At 39.9% G+C, this 22746-nt stretch overlaps 1 protein-coding gene across 1 annotated transcript in view; it reads right to left on the reverse strand.

The window, feature by feature from the left end:
• LOC119550914 (zwei Ig domain protein zig-8) overlaps positions 1–22746 on the reverse strand; it is a 54816-nt gene that overhangs the window by 20173 nt on the left and 11897 nt on the right. The window contains exon 2 of the mRNA XM_037859906.1: positions 1395–1561. Within this exon, the coding sequence (XP_037715834.1) occupies positions 1395–1561 (167 nt within the window). The remainder of the gene's footprint in view (positions 1–1394; positions 1562–22746) is intronic.

Genomic DNA, 22746 nt, shown 5'->3' on the forward strand with positions numbered 1-22746 from the left:
CAACTCCCACAGGACGTTGCCGGGTTGTCGCCTGTCTTGTTGGGCCATTTTTCTCCCAGTCTCGAGTGCAGCCTCGAAATCACCCGGTAATTTGGCCTAGGCCCCCGTATCTTGCCAGGCTTATCCCTACACTTCCCTCTCAACATCCACATGCCATTTAATAACAGCACGAGTCCTGGCTGCTAATGCACACTGGTTCGAGGACCCAGGGTAGGGCCTGAATTTTGAATGATTGGACTATCTGTCAACACGGCGGACCACTGTTCATGGACCACTCCGCCTGGCCAAAGGGCTAATCCCGGCTAAGAGATGCCAGCCGGCCGCCCACCTAATGTGCCAGTGATGTTGACATATTAGGCCGGACCACTCCCCCTCGTTTGCGTATGGGGCCATATTTGGCAAGGGGTTAACAACCCACTGCGACCTTCAATCATCTGGCTCTGGACTAGACCGAAAACGAAACCAAACGAATCGAGACGAACCGGACCCCAATGGTTTGGCAATCACGGCCGGAATGATTGAGTGCCTGCAAATCCCAAGCGGAATTTTCATTTATTTTCCACAATTTCCATATGTTAAGCCATTGACTTTGGTACCCTGCTTTGTGGGCGTTTTTCAGTGCTAAACAGTCGGTTTTTCATCGGATATGCCAGAGGCAAACAAATTTGCGTAAAGCAATTAATTATATTTTTACATTTTAAATGGACCATTTTTTGATTGTGCAGTTTTTGTTTAATTACAAAGTGTATTTTTGGTCAATGGGGGGTTTTTTGGTATTGTTTTGCATACACTTTGAATGTAGCTAAATATTAATATTGGCGATATAGATTTACTAACATGGCTTTTATTTAACCATCAAATTGGTTGGGTTTTTTATTTATTTATTTCATTTAATCGTTAACATAAAAAAGTATATAAAATGAAAAGACCAACCTAGCATACATTTTATCTTTCACATGAACAATCTAAATAAATATTTATTTATAACTAAAATAAGTCATAAGCTATGAATCAAACAATGGCATACTTGTTTAACGACTGATATTTCAATGTCATGCTAAGGTTAAAGCTTCTTATCTCTCAGTTAAGTTAACATTCTCAAGACAACTTCTTTTTTTTAACATAATGTTAGTTTAACAAACGACACATATTTACATATAAACACTAACCTGATATTAAGTAACTGAATGTTTTCGAAATATATTTAACCCAGCAACAAAAGTTAACATGACATTGAGATATTGGTCCTAAGTTACGGTTTATTTACTAGCTTTTGGTTCGTTTCAACAGCTTAAAGAATATTTTGGACATCCCCAAAGGGTATTCATAGTGCGTTGCCCCCCGAATGGCCAAAGGATTTTCCGATTTTAGCAAACTTTTTACTTTCTACTTACATCCTTATCGCCGAGCCGCTCCACGCGGCAGTGGAGAAAGCCGGTCTGGCCGACGGTTACGGTCAAGTTGCGCGGCACATCAAAGTCAAAGTAGGGCAGCAGATTGGAGGGCGAGATTGTTGTTGTCGTCGTGGTGGGCGGCGTGGGCGCCAACGCAGCGCTGTATCCTAGAAATAAAAACAAAAAATGGAGACGGGATGGAGGTCAGCGGATTGGTGCTAAAGCAGCGGCATAAAAACTTGTGCCAAATGGAAATTTATTTTCATTTTCATTTGCACATACGTAGCGACGTATTGTTGGTTTTAGCGCGGGCATTCAAATGCCCCGAGCCCCCAACGTGGCCGCAACTTTTGGTGGCTGCCAAAGCCCTAACTGAAACTGAAAAGTAATAAAATTCGCATAAAAATTCTGCTCAAAAACGAGGCTGAAAAACAAATAAATGAACGCAAAGCGGGGATATGTGTGTGTGTGGCACGAAAAAATCCTCAACAAACAATTATACTTTCTTTTTTATTTCTTTCGGCATTTTGTTTGCTGGAGCGTGAGTGTTTGGTGAGGACCAAGTGAAGTGCTCGGGGACTTTAAACCTAGCTGTTTCAAAGAATCGATTATCTCCCTTACATAAGCAAAGACATGGTTCACCAACGTATATTCGCAGAAAAATTATGCAAGCTAAATATATGACTTAAAAGAAGACTTTGTAAAAAATTCAAAGCGATACTTTTTTCGCGATTAAAAGTTTGCATTTCTTAAAAATTGCATCAAAGAGTTTCTAACAGTGTAAAATTAATACTCATAAAATATTAAACAGTTAAATTTGAGTATTGACATTAATTAAGGCAAACTCAAATTTTAATTTTAAGCTTTTGAACAAGACCCTTTTATTCAAGTAACCCATGTGAAAGGGAAAGAAACCAGCCAAGTTCTCTAAGCTTCATATCAAGTATATTTGTTTTTCGTTCAAGTATATTGGTTTGTTTCAAAGGACAAAAAGGATGGACAAACTTATTTAATATAAAATGTTCAGTAAATATCCCCTTACTTCATGTCACTTCAGATCATAATAAAATATGTTCCTTAACTTCCTCGATCTGAGTACGCAATCAATAGACATAACATTACATAAAATACTCTACGGGAAAATATATAGCCGCAATTATCTGCTCTTTTGTTTTCCGCCAAGCGAAAAGATGCTAATTATGATGGTAAAAGTGTTTTCCGGTCATCAGCACACTTTGGCAAGTTTATGGCCACGAAAAAGTTGGCCCACTAAATATGTCAAAGCTTGGGTAAAAGTTGTGTCCATCGGTCCCAAAGAACCAAGTTAGATAACGGCATTTGGGGAGCCAGGAAACGGTTGAACTAAGTTCATCAATACGCGACGCGCGGGCAGATGGGGCTCAAAGGGAATCAGTGGGAAAAAAGCTGGCCAAAAGTTTTGCACATCAAAGCCTGGTACAAATCGGCGCAGATCGCATGCAGCCAACTGGAATACGAATAATTGAATGAGGCGATACGAGTCGAGCTCCTGCTGGCGTCAGTTTATCGAACTCTCGCTGGTCTGAACTCTAACTGGCAGCCAGGAATCAAGGACCTCCATCCATCGCCCCAAGACGGGGCAAAACTGCTGTTGCACATTTCCGTTTCCGCACGCGCTAGGCAAAAAAAAGAAGAGAGAAGTAAAAACTTTCGCCGGGGCACGCACACACTTTCACCAAAGCCAGCTGGAAGACATACGCAAACTTTTCACATGCGTAGCAATGTGAAAACACGAATCGACTCCACCACATCCACGGTGGTTTGGGTGGTTAGGAGGTTTGGAGGTTGGGTGGTTTTTGGTGCCTGTCGGGACATGACAAATTTTACGATTCACTTTTTGAAAAATTTGGAACACAAAGTTAAATTTAATGCGCACCCGCAACATTTGCGTACGTGCCGCTTTCCATCTTCGGGCAAAATGTAAAACATTTTGGAATAGATAATAATGTAAGAGGACCATCGGGGAAAAGTTTGCTTCGTTAATCGAAGCGGAGTTGCTCTTTGAAAAAATATAATGTTATGTTAGGAAAGTTAATAGCCATAAACAGATTTGAAGTCCTTAAGTTGATTTTATTATTTATTTTGATTACTTTCCCCAATACTTTTCAACATGAAAAAAAAGATAAGTCGTAAATAATACAATTCAGTTGAATTATTCGGTGTAGTTCTTTCATACTTTCATTAAAATATTTTAAGACTGCGTTCCCTCAAGGCTGAAACCTAAGTTCTTAAAACATTATTTTTTATATTTTTGTTATAAAAAAAGGAACAAAATAAAATTTAGATACATTTGACATGTAATTTTCCAATATAGCTTGATCATTATCAATAACTTAGTGCGTTGATATTGGTTTTTAAAATATTTCTCGGAGGGTTGTAAGATGTTGATACGGCTTAAAACCGATTTTCCAGTCCATGTACCATCCAATACCCTTCATTCCACCACCCCCAACCGCAATTCACACCGATAGGTAACAGGGTATCAAAAGCGAGCGAAAATTAGCTTAGAATGTTGCACGTATGCGTGCGTGGCGCATAAACGGCGCGGAAAAGCGTGGGAAATTCGCAAAGCGGAAAATGCGGGGCAGGGCAGGGGAGCAGGGCTGAAGCAGAACTTAATTTATTGTTTATCAGCGAGCATGCAATTTATGGGCAACAGAGAAAAGATTTTCACACAAATTTTTGGGACCCAACCCCAACCCACACATTTTGCGGGCGATGGGGAGCCTTGTGCTAATTTTAAGTTTATGCATGGAAAATTTGCTCACGCTGTGAAAATTAACGATGTGGCTGCCAGGAAATGCCTGGCCCAACTTGTCGAAGCCTCCAAATTGTTGTTAGCCAGTTTGTTTGGCCCGTCATTCTGGGCCCACTTGGGCTATCGATAACAGCAACAGTAGCAGCCGATCCAAACCGAACCGAACGGCAGCTGGCGGCTGTCAGATTTTGGCTTTGGCTTTAAGCGTGCGCTTAATCAAAATCAAAAACGCTCGCCGCCTGCAAATTAACATGATGCATGGCCAATGGCCCAGGGGTCGAGCCCCTCAAAACTGTCATCCCGAAAACCCCTGAGCTGCGGTTAGAGGACCAAAAATATTTGCCGACTTTTCAACCCGAAAATTAGCAAATGTGGTGGAAAATGTTTGCGGTTGCGAGGGGTTCGCACGGCATAACATATGCATATTTATGGCGGCGATTTGCTTGGGACATAAATTGAAATTACCGAAAATCGATTGGCCAACTATTAAATCAAAGCCGCCTTAATTGAGCGTGAAATGTAGTGGAGGTGATATTATATAGTGGAGGTGATATTATATGGCTTTGCCTTGATGTCTTGAAATTTAAAAACAGAAAAAGTTCAAGAGCCATAAAACCTTGATATCAAGAATATTTAATTGTCTTTTTCGAGAACTTTTTACTTTCCTTTCTAAATATTTTAGAATTGTTAAAAATATATTATAAATGTACAGTCATTTCCACTTAAAGTTAATGTAAAGACTGGTTTTAGGCTAGAAATCTAATTTTAACTTATCATTTAAAAGAGTAAGCTGTTCTATGATTCGCTTTTATAGCTGACTTTATGATTTGATAACAATTGAAAACGGCAAATATCAATGAGAAGATAACACTTCAATGGGGTTATTGCAACCTGACAGGAGGATGTCTTTGGCCTAGTTAATCCCAACTGAAGCTCAATATCAGCATGTGTGCCGGAACGGATAGGAGGCGAAAGCCAAGACTCCTTGAAGAGATGCGAGGAAGCCTTGGATTGTCCATGATCCCGGGCACTTAAGGTTAAGTTGCACTGACATCGCAATGACGCCTTGAGTGGCAGTCGATGCACTCGACGGGGCTCCTTCTCCTCAACTTGGCCAACAAATGTCTAGACTGGAGAGAGAAGCCAAGGAGCTGGAGCCGCAGCTGGAGCTCCTTTAAATATTCCAAACTATCGATTATGCTGGCTGAGTGTTTCCGCTTTGGCTTCGAGTGACTGCATACAGCTAAATATTTGTGCAGCAAATTGCTCCTGACACTTTGCCACTCTATTTGCCGGGACAAATTAAATCAAAATGAAATTTGACAGAAAAATATTGGGTATATAATCAGAGAAGTTCTGCTTGAATATACAAGGGTGGTCAAAAGTATTTTCACAAAAAAAAAGTTAAATATATTCATAATTTGAACTTACATCTTGTTAACTTTGGCATCAATGGAAAGGTAATTTAAATGCCGTTTGAATGATACAATACATTTCTTAACACATTCAGTACTTATTGAAAAGGACGAATTTGTGTGAAAATGTCCTTTTTGAACTTTTTTCCTCGACTTGAAAACTTAAATTTTTTGATGCAAAAAGTTTCTTCAAACAAAAATAATAGTAACTGCAAAAAGAATTTTTCAAAAATCATTTTGCTTATATTTTTTATGATTTTTTGAAAATGCTTAGAAACATGCATTTTAGCCATATTTTTCTCTTTTTCATACAAATATTTTCCGACAGTGTCACCTTTAAAAAATCATAAAAAATATAAGCAAAATGATTTTTGAAAAATTCTTTTTGCAGTTACTATTATTTTTGTTTGAAGAAACTTTTTGCATCAAAAAATTTAAGTTTTCAAGTCGAGGAAAAAAGTTCAAAAAGGACATTTTCACACAAATTCGTCCTTTTCAATAAGTACTGAATGTGTTAAGAAATGTATTGTATCATTCAAACGGCATTTAAATTACCTTTCCATTGATGCCAAAGTTAACAAGATGTAAGTTCAAATTATGAATATATTTAACTTTTTTTTTGTGAAAATACTTTTGACCACCCTTGTATATGCACAAAGTAACCAAAAGTCAATGGGGACAACTTGGCTCACAGTAGAGTGGGTATTTCTTAGCGTATTTCCCTTTTTTAAATAAATTCAAAGCTTCGTATTCTTTGGCGGCAAAGTTTTTTGTCGTGTGTCGCCAATTTTATGGCCAACAATGTCTGCCTGGCCCCGCCATTTCATCACTCAGCTGGCATTATAAGTGCCGCATTTGGAATTTATGATTATTTTTCTTTCGTTTTTCCTCGAACCCCGAAACCCCCTACCCCATCGCCGACGAGCTAATGTGGTCATATGAATGCTTAAATACAAATACGCATACAAATCGGGGCAAACTATAAAAACAGGCGGTCATGACTCACAATGAGGCACGATAAGTGAGCGCGGCGACATTTTAGGCCATCATGTGTGTGGAGAACTGTGACTCTTGGCAGATATTTGCCAGAGAAAAAACTGGGAAAACTTCGTTAGACAGCGATGCCAACGATGTCGCATTTCAATGAGCATAAAATCCCATGAAAATGTTGCAAAGATGAACCGCCATGCCACCCAAGTATCACTCTCTCCCTCTGCGTGCCTCATTTAAAAACCGCCCGTTTTCGCATTTGCATGCGCATCACATGTCACGCAGAAAAAGACCCGAAAAATCTGGAAACAAAAATGGAGCAAGAATTTGGGAAAAAATCGGAAACGAAATCAGATAACGCCCGCTGAAATGCTGCGACAAGTGACGGATGTGTCTCGTAAATGCTTCGTCGAGAGGCGATATCGTTGAGCAAATGAAAAATAAAAGTCCGAAATTATCAGAGAACTGAAATCGGTTTAAGGCGCCGCAGCTTACAATCAAAGGTGAGAAATGGGGGAAAAGGGATGTGGATATTCCTATATATAGCCCGATATCCTTGTGGGCACCACATGCTGCACCCTCGAGCGTGTTGACAACGCCACCAGCACACATAATCATTTTCTAGGGCCACAACTGCTGGCGTTGGCAAGTTCCCATGCCGGGACTCTCCAGCTGAGCTCAGCAAGTTTCGCCTCAAAGTGTGCTTCACTTAAATACAGACATTAATCGGAGCTGAGAAGAATCAGAATCCCCTTCTTCAGCTTTCTGGGTGTGTGTGTTTACATGCTACACTCGAGGGCACATACTTTATGATCGGAATCGATTTGACTCCATTCCGCTTCCGTTTTCACAATGGCAAATGCAATCGAAAAAGGAACGCAGTGGTAAAAACAATTTCAGCTGCTTTATTGTTTGTGAATGAAATCCTATATTGGTTAACCGACAAGGAATAAAAGCTGTTGGCTGTTGGCCTGACCGTTCGCCATTCGCCTTTTCGAAAAATTGATTACACTTAATGGCGAAGATAAAACCGTAAGGCCCGACCACACGGCGTATGTGTAATGTTCGAGCAATTATCATTGGCATATTGCAGTTTGCTGGGGGCCATATTTCACTTTAGCCCTGCATTGGAACCTCCTGGTTCTGGTTCTGGTTATGTCCGTCTGTCTGTCTGTCTTTCAGTCCTCCAATGCTGGCAATTTTCTATTAAGTTTGCCTCCATTCTGTCGATCCGAGTGCTCAGACGACAGTGTGTGCACTTAGGCGCGACAATTAATTTATGGCCTAGACGCTTTGCCAACCCATAAATTATGCCTGCGAATGCCAATGAGAACGGAGCAAAGCAAGTGGAAATCGGAGCGATGCCGGCTGGTCGCCATAATTGAACAACGTGGCGTATGAGTAACGAGAGTTGATACACAGGAATGTTGCGCAATCAAATAGAAAATGAGAATCTAGATTATATTACATGCCAACTACTATCTTCTGATATAATTATGGCTATCATTTTCTGTTCTTAGCATGATATCCTTTATTAGTTCGTATTTGCATTGTCTACTGGCATTTATAAAGGTGTCAAAAAGTATGCTGTAGAAACATTACACGGATTCTCGCTTTAAAACCGTAATACATTCAGATACTAAATATTTTAGAGCATACTTTTCGACTTATCTATAAAGAACCATTTTACTTCCGGACTCTAAATACTTTAAAGCATACTTTTAGACACTTAAATAAAAGATTTAAGAACCCTCGACTGAATTTTCAATTTGTTCCCTGACTATGTGTACCTTATATATAGGTATTTAAAAATATACTCAATCTCATAAAATATATAATTTTAAATATAAAAAATCCACTTAAAAGTCATTGTGATAATATATAGGTAAATATATATATCAGTAACTGAGCATGTATTTGTAGTTCATTTTAATACTTCTAATTTCTGCAAAAATTCCTGAAAGTGCTTTTAATGTTTTTTTAGGTCGTTTTAATTGGTTGTTTTTTGGGTTGTTTATTTCTCCGAAAATTCTCACCTTTTGTTCGCTGTGCCAACCATAAAAACAGCAAACTTATGAATCGACCCTTTCCGATATCGTGTTGATTAATTGCCCGCTGATATGCTAACACACAACTGGCTGCTCAGTCGGCGGCAATGACGGGTTCGGTTACATTGCAGCTAATTGCGTACTGATTGAATCACCAGATCGGGCTCAAAGCAATCGGCACCGAGTGGAGGGAGCCACTGTGAAGCCACACAGTGGTGGCAGTGGAAGATGAGACCACTTTAAGTTAACCCGGCAATGACACAGATTCGGTCCCTTGCCAAGCCCCAGCTCCAGGCCAAGCTCAATGGGAAATCAAGTCAGCTGAACAAAGTGTTCTGACTGAACAATAAACAAGTCCTGGCATTGATTTCTATCTTGGCAGACTTTCCATTTGTGTCGCAGCCATCCCTCTCCGGCGCTTTGTTCCACTGCCTTTAAGTTGGCCAAAAGTACGAGGTTGCCTTGAAAATTTTCCGGTTGACTTCAAAGCAGAAATGCAAAAATGACATTCACCACTAGTGGCCCACTCGAATATGGCTGGGAGAGAGAGGTGGTTTCTTCTAGTCAAGGGCCAATACCAATTTGTATTGTATGCAGGCATTGAACTTTGCCGAGTTTTCCCCAAGTGAAACTGCCAACGAGGAAACAATACAATGCGGGCCACTATTACTGAATCTGTGTAAGTTTTGGGGGGCAAAAGTTAAAGCAGGCGGCAGGACACAGAAAACAAAACACACACACATCCAGAAAAAGTACTGCAGACTTTTGGGCGACGCTTTTATGGTTATCTCTGGTTGCTGTTGTTGTCCTTGCCATGGCTGACTTTTTCATGATTATGTGCCTCATTGCGAGGGGGGGGGGGGATATACTATACTATACCATACCACATACCATATAGAGCGGGAGTTTTTGCTAGCCGCTCTGATTTAATTTAACAAAATGCCGCCAGCAAGGAACTCCGGCCCTCTGGCCATCGCCATTTGGTCAATTCCTATGCGAGTGGTGTATCTCTGGGAGCCTCGCAGTGTCCTGTCACAATTTACCACATTTTATTAGCCGTTTTTGCCGGCTAGATAAGACCAGTCATTCGTGCACAGAAACAATATATTAGTTAATGGTAATTCGCCTAATATGTTCTTTAAATTTATCAACAGAATCAATTTAAGTGATTTTATTATATCCAGCTTCTATTCAGTTTGACTAACAAATGAATACAAATACCTGAAACATGACAAAAAAATCACAATATATTAATAATGATAAATTGAAATTTATCGCGTCAAACGATTTAACTGGTATTATTATCCTCAATTAGGCGTCTTTGTGAAAGAATGTTTTCAGATTGACTTCAATTACGTGAAAAAACAAATGAATACAAATAGCTCAAATTTAATAAAGGCTGTATTTATTTCCCCTTAAAAAGAACATTAAATAAACCTAAAACAACAATTACAATGAATTAATAAAGGTGTTTTTGACCATAATCATATAATGTGGTGCCACACAAATCACTAGGGCTTATAAAAATCTTTTAAATGTATTTTTAGGTGTCTAAAAGTAGGCAGTAAAGAAAAGGATAGACGTCATGATGAAAAAATAAAATAACATTTTAAAAAGCTTGTTATTTTTGTAGCTCCCCCATTAATAAACTAATATTCAATAAGATTTCTGACCATTATGGCATTGTTTAAACAAATGTAACTTTCAAAATTTAAATAAAATTTAAATTTAACTTAAGCACTGTTAAGATCAGCCTTTAAATTGAAGTTATACCTACCTATTGATTAAGTAAATTAGTTCATAATATTTATTGAGCTCCAAAGTAACTAAAAGTATATGATAACTTCAACTAGTATACAAAAGTTTAAGCATCATACTTCACGAGACTTCATACTTTTTAGGTTTTTTCCTTCATGTGTAGCGAGTCCTAGCCCACAGCCAGGACATCTGACGTAGGTCGTGGTCGTTGTTAGTGTCGCCCCGAAGACTCCCACATAAAATTAGGTTACACAGCTCGCACGAGGGTTGATCATTGCGTATGAGTGATTTTTATGGCATTTTTATTTGGGGCGAGGGACTGAGGCTTCTATTGGCCCGCACCCACTAAGCCGTGTCTAGACGTCCTTCGGCATCCTTGGAACTCCACCGCTGCTCCTCATTAGCCCGCGATGTTTATGAAGCCTTCGTCGCCCCGAACTGTTAAGCACATTAACACTGCGAAAGTTTTCGCCGACAAAGTAAACAACTTACAACGAATTGCTGCATCAGCGAAAGAAAAGTGGGGAAAAATCTCATTTACTATGCATGCACAGGGAAAAGTCCCCTGCGATTCGAAAATGGGGGAATGCAAATGGCACTGCCAAACTTTCGTTTGCTTTAATCAGTGCGTAAAATATGCAACTGCAACTGGCAACGAAAAGAGGGGGAAATCGGTAGCTTGTATTTTCCCTGGGTTCTTCCTTTTAACTTGACTTCTGTCTTTCTTTCGCATTTTCCGCACTCTTTTTGCCCCTTCTTACATGCGGATTTACTCCGCCTGCAGTTTGCATCGCGTTGCAGGCTCTGTGGGTGACATCCTCTTTGCGAGACAATAGACTCAGCCCGACTTAAGACAGCTCGAAGGATGCTGAATCCTGAAGGATTCCTGCGGCCACGTAGCTGATTCGTTTACTGTGCGGCTTGAATTTGCACACACTGACTGTCTGTCAGCTGACTGGATACGATGGATCTTCCTCAGAAAAAATGTGTAAATATAAACGAGAAGGTTCTTCAGACGACATCTACTGAAATTCCTTTGCTTGCAAAAATAATAACAAAATCCCGCGAATAAATTGTAATGAATGGCGCAAGCGTTTATTGAAATTTTTACCGGCTTTTGGCCAAAGTGAAAGCCAAATAAATTTCCAAGGCAGGCGGGATTAGGGAAAAATTGTCGTGAAACGGAGGAAAGTGCTTGTAAATGACAGCCATAATTTTACATTTAATGCTTTGGCATAGGCACAAACGCCGAGCAATATAATTGTATTGCAACGCGAAGGTCCTAGAAAAAAGTTTAATGCAATTAATGAACGAAATCGAGAAAAAATGTACTTGACAGAAAAATAACATTTTTTAATCAACTCTGAACTTTTATATTGTCATATACACAAAGGGAGAGGAATCGTTATGTTCAAATCTTAAAAAAGTTGTATAATTCTTTTGTAATTCAAAAGATTTCCAGTACTTTTTTATTTGTATTCTCGGAACCATTTAGTACAGTTGCTAATCATTAATTCTGACCCTACGCAGACTTTTTCTTGTGAAAACTCGTAGAAAATCATGCTGATGTTAAGCCTTCCATGGAAATCAGTCGAATGTAAATGCAAATTGATTTGTACTCCATCTGCTGCCGCAGCTACTTAACATATTCGTGTGTTTTTTTAATGGCTGAGAGATGTTCGTGTTCTCTGGGATTGATTTCAACACGGACTGCTTCGTCATGCGGAGGAAATGGGGGAAAACTGCTCTTAAATATTCCGCCACAATGAGCCGGCACTTTAAGGCCAAGACAGGCGAAATGCCACGTAAATATATCTACTTACAAAACTCTCAAGTTAATGGCCGACTCTATTGGGCTTAAAAGTCAACAAGTTGGCCACCGTTCATCCCGCCACGTCCGAAGGGTCTGGTCTTTGGTCCTTGGTCCCTGGTCCCCGGTCCTCGGTCCTGTCTTCTATTCAATTTGCATTGAGTGTCATTGTTGTTTCGGCCACGTTGTTGTTGATGTCCCCTACCCTGTCCCTCGGTCACAACCCACTATACCATACTATGTATACTATATACTATACAATGAACGCATAACGACTCCGACGAATGAAAGTGTGCAAATAAATATGTTTGCTGGAGGAGAGCCAGGAAAAAAAGCAGGAAAACTGTCAAGCAGGGAGCTTATTCATAGTCCGGTCACAAATTCAACACCTACGCAACTATTGTGCCAATTTGGGGACCCAAGTTGACCTTTTTTTTAGATGCCACCACCCCCAGTAACCTGCGCCTGACAATGCATGCAAATGACGGCATTTTTTCTACATCCTGGTAAATGGAATGAGGGGTGTGTTTTAGCTTTATGCACAGGAAAAAATAAAACAAATGTTTGCTCGAAATGATGTTTTTTTATTTGGTTGAATGGGTATCAAAAATAGGCTTAGGAAAATATTGGTTTTTGATCGAGGAACTTTAACTATACTGTGTTAAGTGTGCCACAAAAATGCTTGGGATTTTAAAATCACTCAACCACACTTTGTGGTTTTTCACAGCATAGTTTTTGACAAAAATTTTAGAAAATTGCATTTTAAAGCAGGGTTAAATAAAAATACCAAGCACCAGACTAATATCCTTTTAATCTTTTTTAAAGATACACAGATGTTAGAAACCTCTTTTTTGTATCAATTTACGTTCTGAGAAATCCAGGGACGACTCGTGCCATATCTGAATTTTTTTCCTCTGCATAAGTGTTTTTTGGCTTTCATTTTGGATCTCGCCCCCAGATTCCTTTGTACCGGGGATCTACTTCATTTTTGGGTTACTTTGCCCGGCTCACTGCTAATGTCTTCACTTTGGTGTGGGTCGGTCCGTCTGGCCGGGAATGGAATGGTCCGCTCTATGAGCTTGTTAGCACCCATAAAGGCGCCCGAAAGTGTGCCATTCCAGGAGGCCTTTGTAATTTTATGCCTGGCCTGCGACATCAACACCAAAACGCCAAACACAAAACACAGCTAGTCGAGCGACAAAGGAAAAAGGAAACAGGAAAGCGGAATGGAATGGAAAACTTAAAGTCTTCAAATAGGGCTACGTGTCGCCAATGGGAATCTGTATGCTAATTCCTGTTGCCGGGGCTGCAAAACAAAGTCTCTGCTTCGTTTAGCTTTAATGCGTCATAATCAACACAATCATAATTTGCATGAGGCATGCTCCGCATAATTTTCCACATCATTTCCCAGGCAACGACTACGACGATGGTGGCGGTGGCAACTAATATGCCACGGGAGTTGGAAATTAGCACTGTGCGCCACCCCCAATCCGCCCAACCATCTTCACAAAACTTATGTATTGTGTAACCCCAAAGCCACAGCAACAACTAGGACAGGAACAACATCCATGTGCGAGTGCAGCTCATTTGTTTGGGCCACTAATTGAACTGCTTCACCAGCTAGCCAAGTTAAGAGGGCAGGGCTCATTTGGCCCCGAGAAAGCATAAGACCAAAACCTGATTTTGTACTTCCAACTATAGTAGGGGTTACATATTTATGGCTCTTTTGGCCTCTCAACTTTTAATCTTACACCTCTGTACAAATGTTCCTGTTGACTGAAAAGTTCTGCACACATTTTGTTGCCAAAACTGAGCACACTCTGTTCAATTAGATCAATAATTTATCATTTGTGAGCTTAATTAGGTGCATTGTTTATTTTAATATTGATCAAATGCCTGCAAATTGCACTAATTATGAGATAATCAATTTGAATTTGCAGCAAACCATGAAATATGAGTATAAACACATTCAATAGTTAATCGAATGAGTGAGTGTTTTGCATGATTTGCATAGGAAATAAGCGATTCAAAGTGCTCGAAAGTCTAAATGGGATGAAGCCGCAAAAACAAAAGCCACTTTAAGTTTTTCTTAGTTGGCTTTTGTTGGCCACAAAGCCAATTTAACTTGGCCAAAGTAATTGAGCGCAAACGAGGGATTAAAGTCAAACCCAGTCGATTTACGCGAACGCTGTCCTTGGACGAAAGTGCAGTGGGAGAAAGTGGGGTAAAGTGGGGCGAAAGTGTTGTCAACTCAACCATTTTTATTGTTTGGTGGTTAAGCGGCATGACAAGGATCCCGAATCAGTCGGGACAACGTGGCGTATGCGCAGTGCCTGATTTATGTCGTTGGCGCTAATTGATGCGTGACCACACGGCGTATGCGTCATATTTGAATAGTTTGCTTAATTATATGTAATGCAAAAACGTTTCGCGGTCCACAATGCCACTGTAACTGCTGTCACTACACTTTTGGCCCGTTGTCAGGCACTCAATTGCAGAGCAGCCACATGAAAGCGTTGTGGATTGAAAATTCGCAAATACCGGGGGCCATAATTTAAATCCCAGTTCCAAGGGCAATCAAAATCCCCATCAAAATCTGCTAATACCCGCGTTATGGCATCCGTAAACTTGGTCCATCAAACTTATTCGAATCGCCCCGCGCCCCGCCCATACAATTAAACTAAATGATGCTCGGCTGTAACATCTTGTGGCAATATGAGAAAATAAATAACTAGATGTAGATGGGAATTACTTTTGCGTATTTTGTTTTGCATTTTGATGAGTTTTGCCGAGTATCAGGCGCACAACCAATTTATGCCCACGGCATTTTCCGTCTGACTACGACTATCGGCAGGCATTTTCCCACACTACTCTACATGAGCCAGTGTCTACAACGTTAATATATATAACGAAATCGATTATACGCCCTGCTGAGGAACATCTCCAGCCGGCTTTAACCGATTTTGGCAACTTTAAGCACTGGCCATCATCACTCAAACCTTGGCCGAATGTGACCATGGAATTGAATATTTCATTAATGCGTCGTCAGGGACTGATGATTGTCACTCAGTCCATGGCCATTCAAATTAGATCTGGGAGCTGGGAGCTGGGCCGTAGGTATGTATAAATTCCAAATGATTTGCGCTGATTGCGCCGAGGCGTAATTAAAGTTTTACAACCTAATTAAGGCCAGCGAACCGAACCGAACCCAACCTAACCCAACCGAACTGAACCATCCGAATCTGAAGAGTTCTTCAATTAGGCCCCGACGGACAGGGGCATAAACATTTTAATGACTGACGAAAAGGACGATCAATGGCAGGCAGTATGCATTGCAGTGCGTATCCATAAAAGTGACCATTAAATGCCTGTCTGTTTGCTCGTGTGTGTTTGTAATGGACGTGTTCACATGCCGACGGAAATGTATCCTTGTCTTGGGTTTTTATGGCTTTCCAATCAAATAATCACAGCTAACGTTTATCGCCTTCACAGGACCAGACACATTCTTATTCATTAGCCTGGTCCGAGTACTAAAAAGATACTCCTTGGTCCTAGAAACCCGAGTCACTGCCCCCAGGGTTGAATAACCAAACTAATTACTTGGCTTTTTGAGCGCAAAATGTAATAACATTTTTAGCCAGCAGCGCAATGCAGTTAAAACACCTTCGAGTCCACTCTATCCTTTCCCCCACCCTAAATGTTGCATACTTTCAGGGGCGAAGCCATAAAATTTACGCCATTAGCCTGGCACATTGTTGCCGGCTATTTCTATGATTAATACAAAACTTATTTATACACATTTCTGGCTTTATCCTTGTTTTTTCCTTTTTAGCTGCCTCCGGTTGCCTGATTTACTTATCTCCCCGACTCGGTTTGGGTTTTGGCTCCTTCCAACCGGCGGCCATTTGAATTGCACTTTGTTTTTTTATGGCCAACGGAGGGAATTCGCTGTGGCATACTTTCTGCGGCTAAATACATTTGGATTGCCCGGCTGGCTGGCTCTTGATGCAATTTAAATGATTAAGTATTTTTCTGTTTTTTTTTTTTATTTTTGGTTTCTTGCAAAAACTTGCAGCAGTCTTTTGCCGGAAGGCTAAGCGAGAAGTGATTTAAAATGTTCATGAAATCTCATTCAAACTGTGTGGAAATGCCGGGCCTCGAAAGTCAATTAAATGGTTCTCGGAAAAACGGGGACGCCTTTAAGCCGGTTTTTACCTTCCGTTCGGATCGCTTCAGTTTCATATATTTTTTTGCTTTTGCCATTCGAGGATTTCAGGATTTCAGGCCGCCTCAGCGGAGCAGAAGTTCCATTAATTTGGCCCATTCATTAATTGAGTCAGTCACTAATTTATAAGCTGCTGTCGGTGTCCACTTTGTTTCTGATGCCGAGTTTTTGTTTACATTCTGGCCAACAGGATACGAAACGAGGGGGTAGGGGTGGGGGGATCAGGGTTGGAGGACCTATAGGATCCGGATACTGACAATGGGAAATGATGAAATGTAAACCAAAGGAAAACATCGGCAAACAGCAAAGGAAAGGCGGCCAAAGGACCAAAATGGACCGAGAGCTGGGCGCAAATTACATGTATAATCAAGTGAAGAAATACGAGAGCACATTAATAATCCAGATTCATTAGGGCGAAGCCCCAGAGAGCTGGCGGATACACCAAAAACAGGCAAAACAAACAAATTGCAAATTGCAGCGGGCAAGCAAAAATCAAGAAAACGGAGCAAAAAGGGCGAAACCAAAAAAAAAGGGTGGAAACAGCCGATGCCAAATGGCAAATTGCTTGGCCAACACTTTTCCGGACTTCAGTGCGCTTTTCGCTAATGTTACATAACAACGGGTTAAACAGTGGAACCCCTGCCATCTGAGTACTGCTACATGGAAAACAATTTTTAATATTTTTTAAATGGATGCTCTAATAAAATGTTTATTAAATTTACGTTATTTCTTATTATTTGATGATTTGCTAAAAAAAATAAGATATTAGTGTATTTAAAATGTGGCAATCTACTTAAAAAATTGTATAAATATTTAAATTAAACATATATTATAAAAAAAATCAATTTGGAAATAAAAAATAAATAAATGGTAAGCAAAAACATAAAATAACACCAGCTTAAAATATTAAATCTAAAAAAATATTAAATCTAAAAATGTAAAGTTGAAATGCCTCCAATTTCTTGTCAGGTAATAGTATTTCTAAGTGTAAAAAAAGTTTTTGCCCATCTTTAATCATTATTAATCATTATTAACTAACCACGCGAACTCATATAAAGCATAATACTACTACAAAAAAAACAATAATAAAATTTGTAATTAATGAAATAATTGTAATTGTAATTGTAGTTTATGTTTAATTTTAAAACAATTACCACATAACATAACAATGCCAACAAAAAACAAGAAAGGAAGTTAGCTTCGGCAAGCCGAAGCTTATATACCCTTGCAGCTATAATTATTAAATTTAAAAACACAAAAAATGATATTCCCAATAGTATAAGATAATATGTCAAAAAACACCGAAGCTATAATTTGTTTCATATTATTTTCCTACCAATTTTCCGATCGTTCCTATGGCAGCTATATGATATAGTCGTCCGATTTTGATAAAATTTTATTCGAAATTCAAAACTAATTAAAAAATGTTATTTCCAAGCGTGGGATGTTGTATGTTAAAAATCACCGAAGCTATAATTTGTTTCATATTACTTTCCTACCAATTTTCCGATCGTTCCTATGGAAGCTATATGACATAGTCGTCCGATTTTGCTAAAATTTAATTCAAAATTCAGAACTAATTAAAAAATGTTATTTCCAAGCGTTGGAGGTTATATGTTGAAAAACACCGAAGCTATAATTTTTTTCATATTATTTTTCCACAAATTTTCCGATCGTTCCTATGGCAGCTATATGATATAGTCGTCCGATTTCGATAAAATTTAATTCAAAATTCAAAATTATTTAAAAATTGTTATTTCCAAGCTTAGGAGTTTATATGCTAAAAAACACCAAAGATATAATTTTTTTTCATTTTTTTGTCCGATTATTCCTATGGGAGCTATAAGATATAGTTGTCCGATCCGGCTGGTTCCGACTTATATACTACCTGCAAAAGATATAAGACTTTTGAAAAAGTTTCAGCCCGATAGCTTTAAAACTGAGAGACTAGTTTGCGTAGAAACGGACGGACAGACGGACAGACGGACAGACGGACAGGCGGACAGACGGACATGGCTAGATCGACTCGTCTAGTCATGCTGATCAAGAATATATATACTTTATGGGGTCGGAAACGTCTCCTTCACTGCGTTGCAAACTTCTGACTGAAATCAATATACCCTCTGCAAGGGTATAAATATATTAATTGAAAGTACTTAACAAATGACCTAAAAAGAATCACATGATATGAAAAACTATAGTATTAATACTAATTAACACAAAACACCCCTAGAGCATCTTCATTATGCCCATTTAAACCACTTAAATAATATTTTATTTCCTGCCCCTTGGCGAGCTCTCCACAAATTGAAAGTACTTATGATTTTGAAACGAAGCTTTTAAGTCCGGGTCAGAAAATTGAGCAGGATAAACCATATAGACTGCGAGCAGAAACTAGTGTGTTTCAAGCTCATAACTGGCAAATGGAAATTTGTGGATGCTGTCAAATTTAATTAAACGCCACTTTCGGTCGGGCCCATGAATAATCGAGTGCAAATAAAGAGAAAATGAAATTATTTTGAATTTGTCACTGTCGCGGTTTGTTGGCAGTAAGTGGCTGACAGCTCACAGCTCTGCTCAGTGGCCCCCCACCTGGTGAGTTCACCTGGCCAGGGCCGGGGGCACCCAGCCACCTGGTTGCCAATGAGACAAGAAGAGGCAATGGCACTCGAAACAAATTGCCACATCCTGGATGTCTGCTCGTCTCGACTCGTCTGGGGTTTGTGCACCCTGGCAACCACAGCAATAACCTCGACTTTGCCGCATAAATCTTCATCAGTCAAAGTAAGTAGAACAACAGGGCAGCCATTTTCATTGCCACTGCCGCTGCCACGCCCCCTTCCGCCCAAGAATCCCACGCCTCTTAGGGCAAACCAGGAAATTTACTTTGGTCTGAGACTAAGTTTCGCTCTCGCTTTCGTTTTATTTATTTATTTTATATTGCGTACCGTCTTTAATTAAAATTTATTTAAATAAATTATTTCTTTCTCGTTTTTTTGGGGGGCAATGATTATGCCTGCTAGGATACAAGGATACGCTCAAGTTTCCTTTGCTCGTGGCTGTGCGAGCGTGATTTATAATGAAAAGTTCACAGTCGCCGGTTGGTGGCGCTAACGAAATGCAAACATGCATACTAATTACATTTAAAACCGTCAGCTAAGCCAAGTTAAGCACGAGAATAAATCCTTTTTGAGCGCGAGGCAAGGACGAGTTATAAAAAAAAATAAGAAAAAATGATTACAAGTGTAGGATGTGTAAAACGGATCTTCCTTTGTCGTCGGTTGCTGTGCTGTGGCTCCTCATCCCCGGGAAATTATTTGTAAATGCTGTTTAAAGCCGCCGCTGAGAGGCTTTTCTTTTTCCCGCTGCCGTTGGTTTTCCCATTCTCTCAGCCAGCTTATTATTTGCATATTTCCAATTAAATGAAAGAGTGGATTGCGCGTGTGAGTGCCGGATTCCTTTAGATCCACTCTAGTTGGGTCAGCGACAGTCGTTTTTCTTGTGCCGGAATGAACAATCTATGCTAATTCAATACAAAAGCTAACCCAAAAATGAAATATTCACCATATACGGAGGTCCTGGTTGCCCCCTCAAGCTTCCCCATTCAACAACATTAAGTAGAATTAAATTCCAACACGCCTCTGATGTGGCTAAAAGGGGGGTCCGGGTTCGGGACCGGATCCTCTTTCATTCCACCATCTTACATACATACCTCCATCTTACATTTCCTTGCCATCATCTGTTTGCACAGCTTTCATTTCTTTCTTCCCAGCCAGCTTTTTTCCGTTTTAAACAGAATTTCTCGAGAGCAAACTCAGCGAAGAGTGCTAATGAAATTATGAGAGTGCGTGTGGAATTTTTTTTTTATGATAATGTATTTAATGAAATGCCATATGGTTGTTTATTAGCATATTAAATATTTACGCTGTGGACTGCTGGCTGTGGCCGCATCACGTATCCGCCCCTTTGGCTTGAGTCGCAAATAAACAGAGATTCATTTGTTTCTTATTTGCAGTACAAAATGATAATTAGCTGCAATGTCGCATAGAATTTTGATTTGTTTTCGCATCATATTGCCCTCCATCTGTTGCTTTAATTTTCTATCTGAGCGATTTAATTAACGACCGCCACCACCTGACATCCGCACACAGCTCAATGCCGAGTATCTCAGTGCCCGAGTGCCTTGGCAAATTTGCGCTTGATTGGTTAATGGCAGCTGCGACTTTCTCCGTCTGCGCCTGTGTCTGTGCGATTCCGTATCTGTGTATCTGCTTAGCAATTACGAGTGTGCCTAAGCCATAAGTACACACAGATACACACACACGGATGCCTGTCAGATGATTAAGCTAAGCAAACATTCACACAAATAGACGTTTCACTGCTTCACTGCATTTCAATTATTCGGGCCTCGAGCCTGAGGGACAGCAATTGAAAGTTGCTTTAAGGGGATCGGAATCAATAAATCGATGCCTAACCCATCGATTCGTTCTCTATTTGAATACTGAATTCACAGAATCGTGTCACACGCACACAGCCAGCAATTATCTGCAACATGGCACACTTGTCACATTCTCAGGCGTGCAAAATGGGTCTACAACACCCTCGGTCATGGGATGTGCTCGTAGGTGGAGCTGGAGAAAGTCACTGGCCTGCTGATGTATTCCCCCTAATCCCTAGCTGCTTTCTAATGTACACACGGAAAAAGGTGTTTCAATCCACTTTTACGAAGTGTATATTCAAGGGATAAACAGTATGCGTACAATCCATTTTTAGAAAGGACTTTTTAAGTCGTTAGAAGATGATGGTATGTTGATTTTTACTTTTGTTCAATGTTTTTCTTGATAAGAGTTATTAAAGTAGAAGTTCTTAAAAGAAATTCATTCTCAGTATATTTTATTTTTTTTAATACTAAAGGTATTTTCTTATACAATTTAATTTTAAAAGTCCCTAAAAGTATGCAGCATATATTTGAAACGGAAAGTCAGATGGTTAAAGTCCTGATGCAACTTTTTCTTGCATACTTTTATGTCCGTTAAGAAGTGCTAATTTCCGTAGACCGACAAATTTATGTGTATTTACTATGCAAGCATTTGATAAGTGAGTTTTCAGCTAACTTTTAATTTTCATAAAATTTTAAACATAAAAAAATATTCGTAAAACGCCAAATCCCTTGTGAAAATTTTAAAATCATTTGAAAAGGTGTCTAAGAGTATGCAACGAATATTTGGAACTGGGAACTAAAATGGTTAAAGGCCTATGAAGGGCCTAATCTTGTTCTATACTGCACACTTCCTTTAACATTAATAAGTAATTTAAAGACCGTGGTATCTATAGAACGCCAAATATATATTTTACAAATTTATTTAGGGATTTTCCTCTCAATGTGTATTTTTAAGTACGCATCTACATGACAAAAGCAGCTACAAAATGCTGCCGGGAACGCCGGAGATTTAGGCGAGTGATACATCAGCAGCTGGGGCGGAAAGAGGGCGGCAGTGGGCGTGGCACGTTGGGCGTGGGATGAGCCCGCAAGGGGAGTGGGAGTGGCCTGGGCCAGGCCTAAAAACGGGTTAATGAAAATGAATGCGACACTCGCAGCTCTTCCGGCTCTGGCTCAACACTTTTGTCATATACAATCTATGTTATGCACATGTGTGTGTGTGGGTGGGTCCTGCTCGTCCTGCTCCTGTGTTTTTGTGCACTTTCCATGGACCTTTTGTGTTTGTCCCGTGGGGGATTTTAACATAATGAATGAATTTGAATTTACTGTGACATTTTAACTGTGGCGATATTTTTCGTGCTGCTGGCTTTTAGGCGCTGGCTCTTTGTTTTCTCGTTTGTCTCGCTGCTTCCGTCAAGTGAGTGCACATAATGCGACCATCCCATATCCTTCATCCCTCGGCAAAGGCACACTGAGATATCAATCATTGTGGATTATAAAATGTGCCAGTGACTGACTGATGCAGGACGGCGAAATGAGCCGGTGAAAGAGACAAGTCAGCAGCTATGGTTGGTTTTTTTTGTTTGTTTCATTTTTTTTTTGGGAACCCCCCGTGGACTCAGACAGTTGGCAAATGTATCATTAATATATAATGCGCCAAAATGTATGCAAAACTTTTTCTACTGCTACTTTTTGTGCAAAAGCTGTCAACGGACTCGAGTTGACTCGACTCCCTGCCCGCACATTAAGCGACTTTTGTGGCAGCTAAAAGCCAAAGTGGGATTAGACTACGGTCTCATATTGGATTTTTATTTCAGAAGGTTATTAAATGATCCACTCATGAGTGTGACTCGTCTGTGCCTTGCTGC

This window comes from Drosophila subpulchrella, chromosome 2R, assembly GCF_014743375.2.
Source record: "Drosophila subpulchrella strain 33 F10 #4 breed RU33 chromosome 2R, RU_Dsub_v1.1 Primary Assembly, whole genome shotgun sequence".
NCBI classification, from domain to species: domain Eukaryota; kingdom Metazoa; phylum Arthropoda; class Insecta; order Diptera; family Drosophilidae; genus Drosophila; species Drosophila subpulchrella.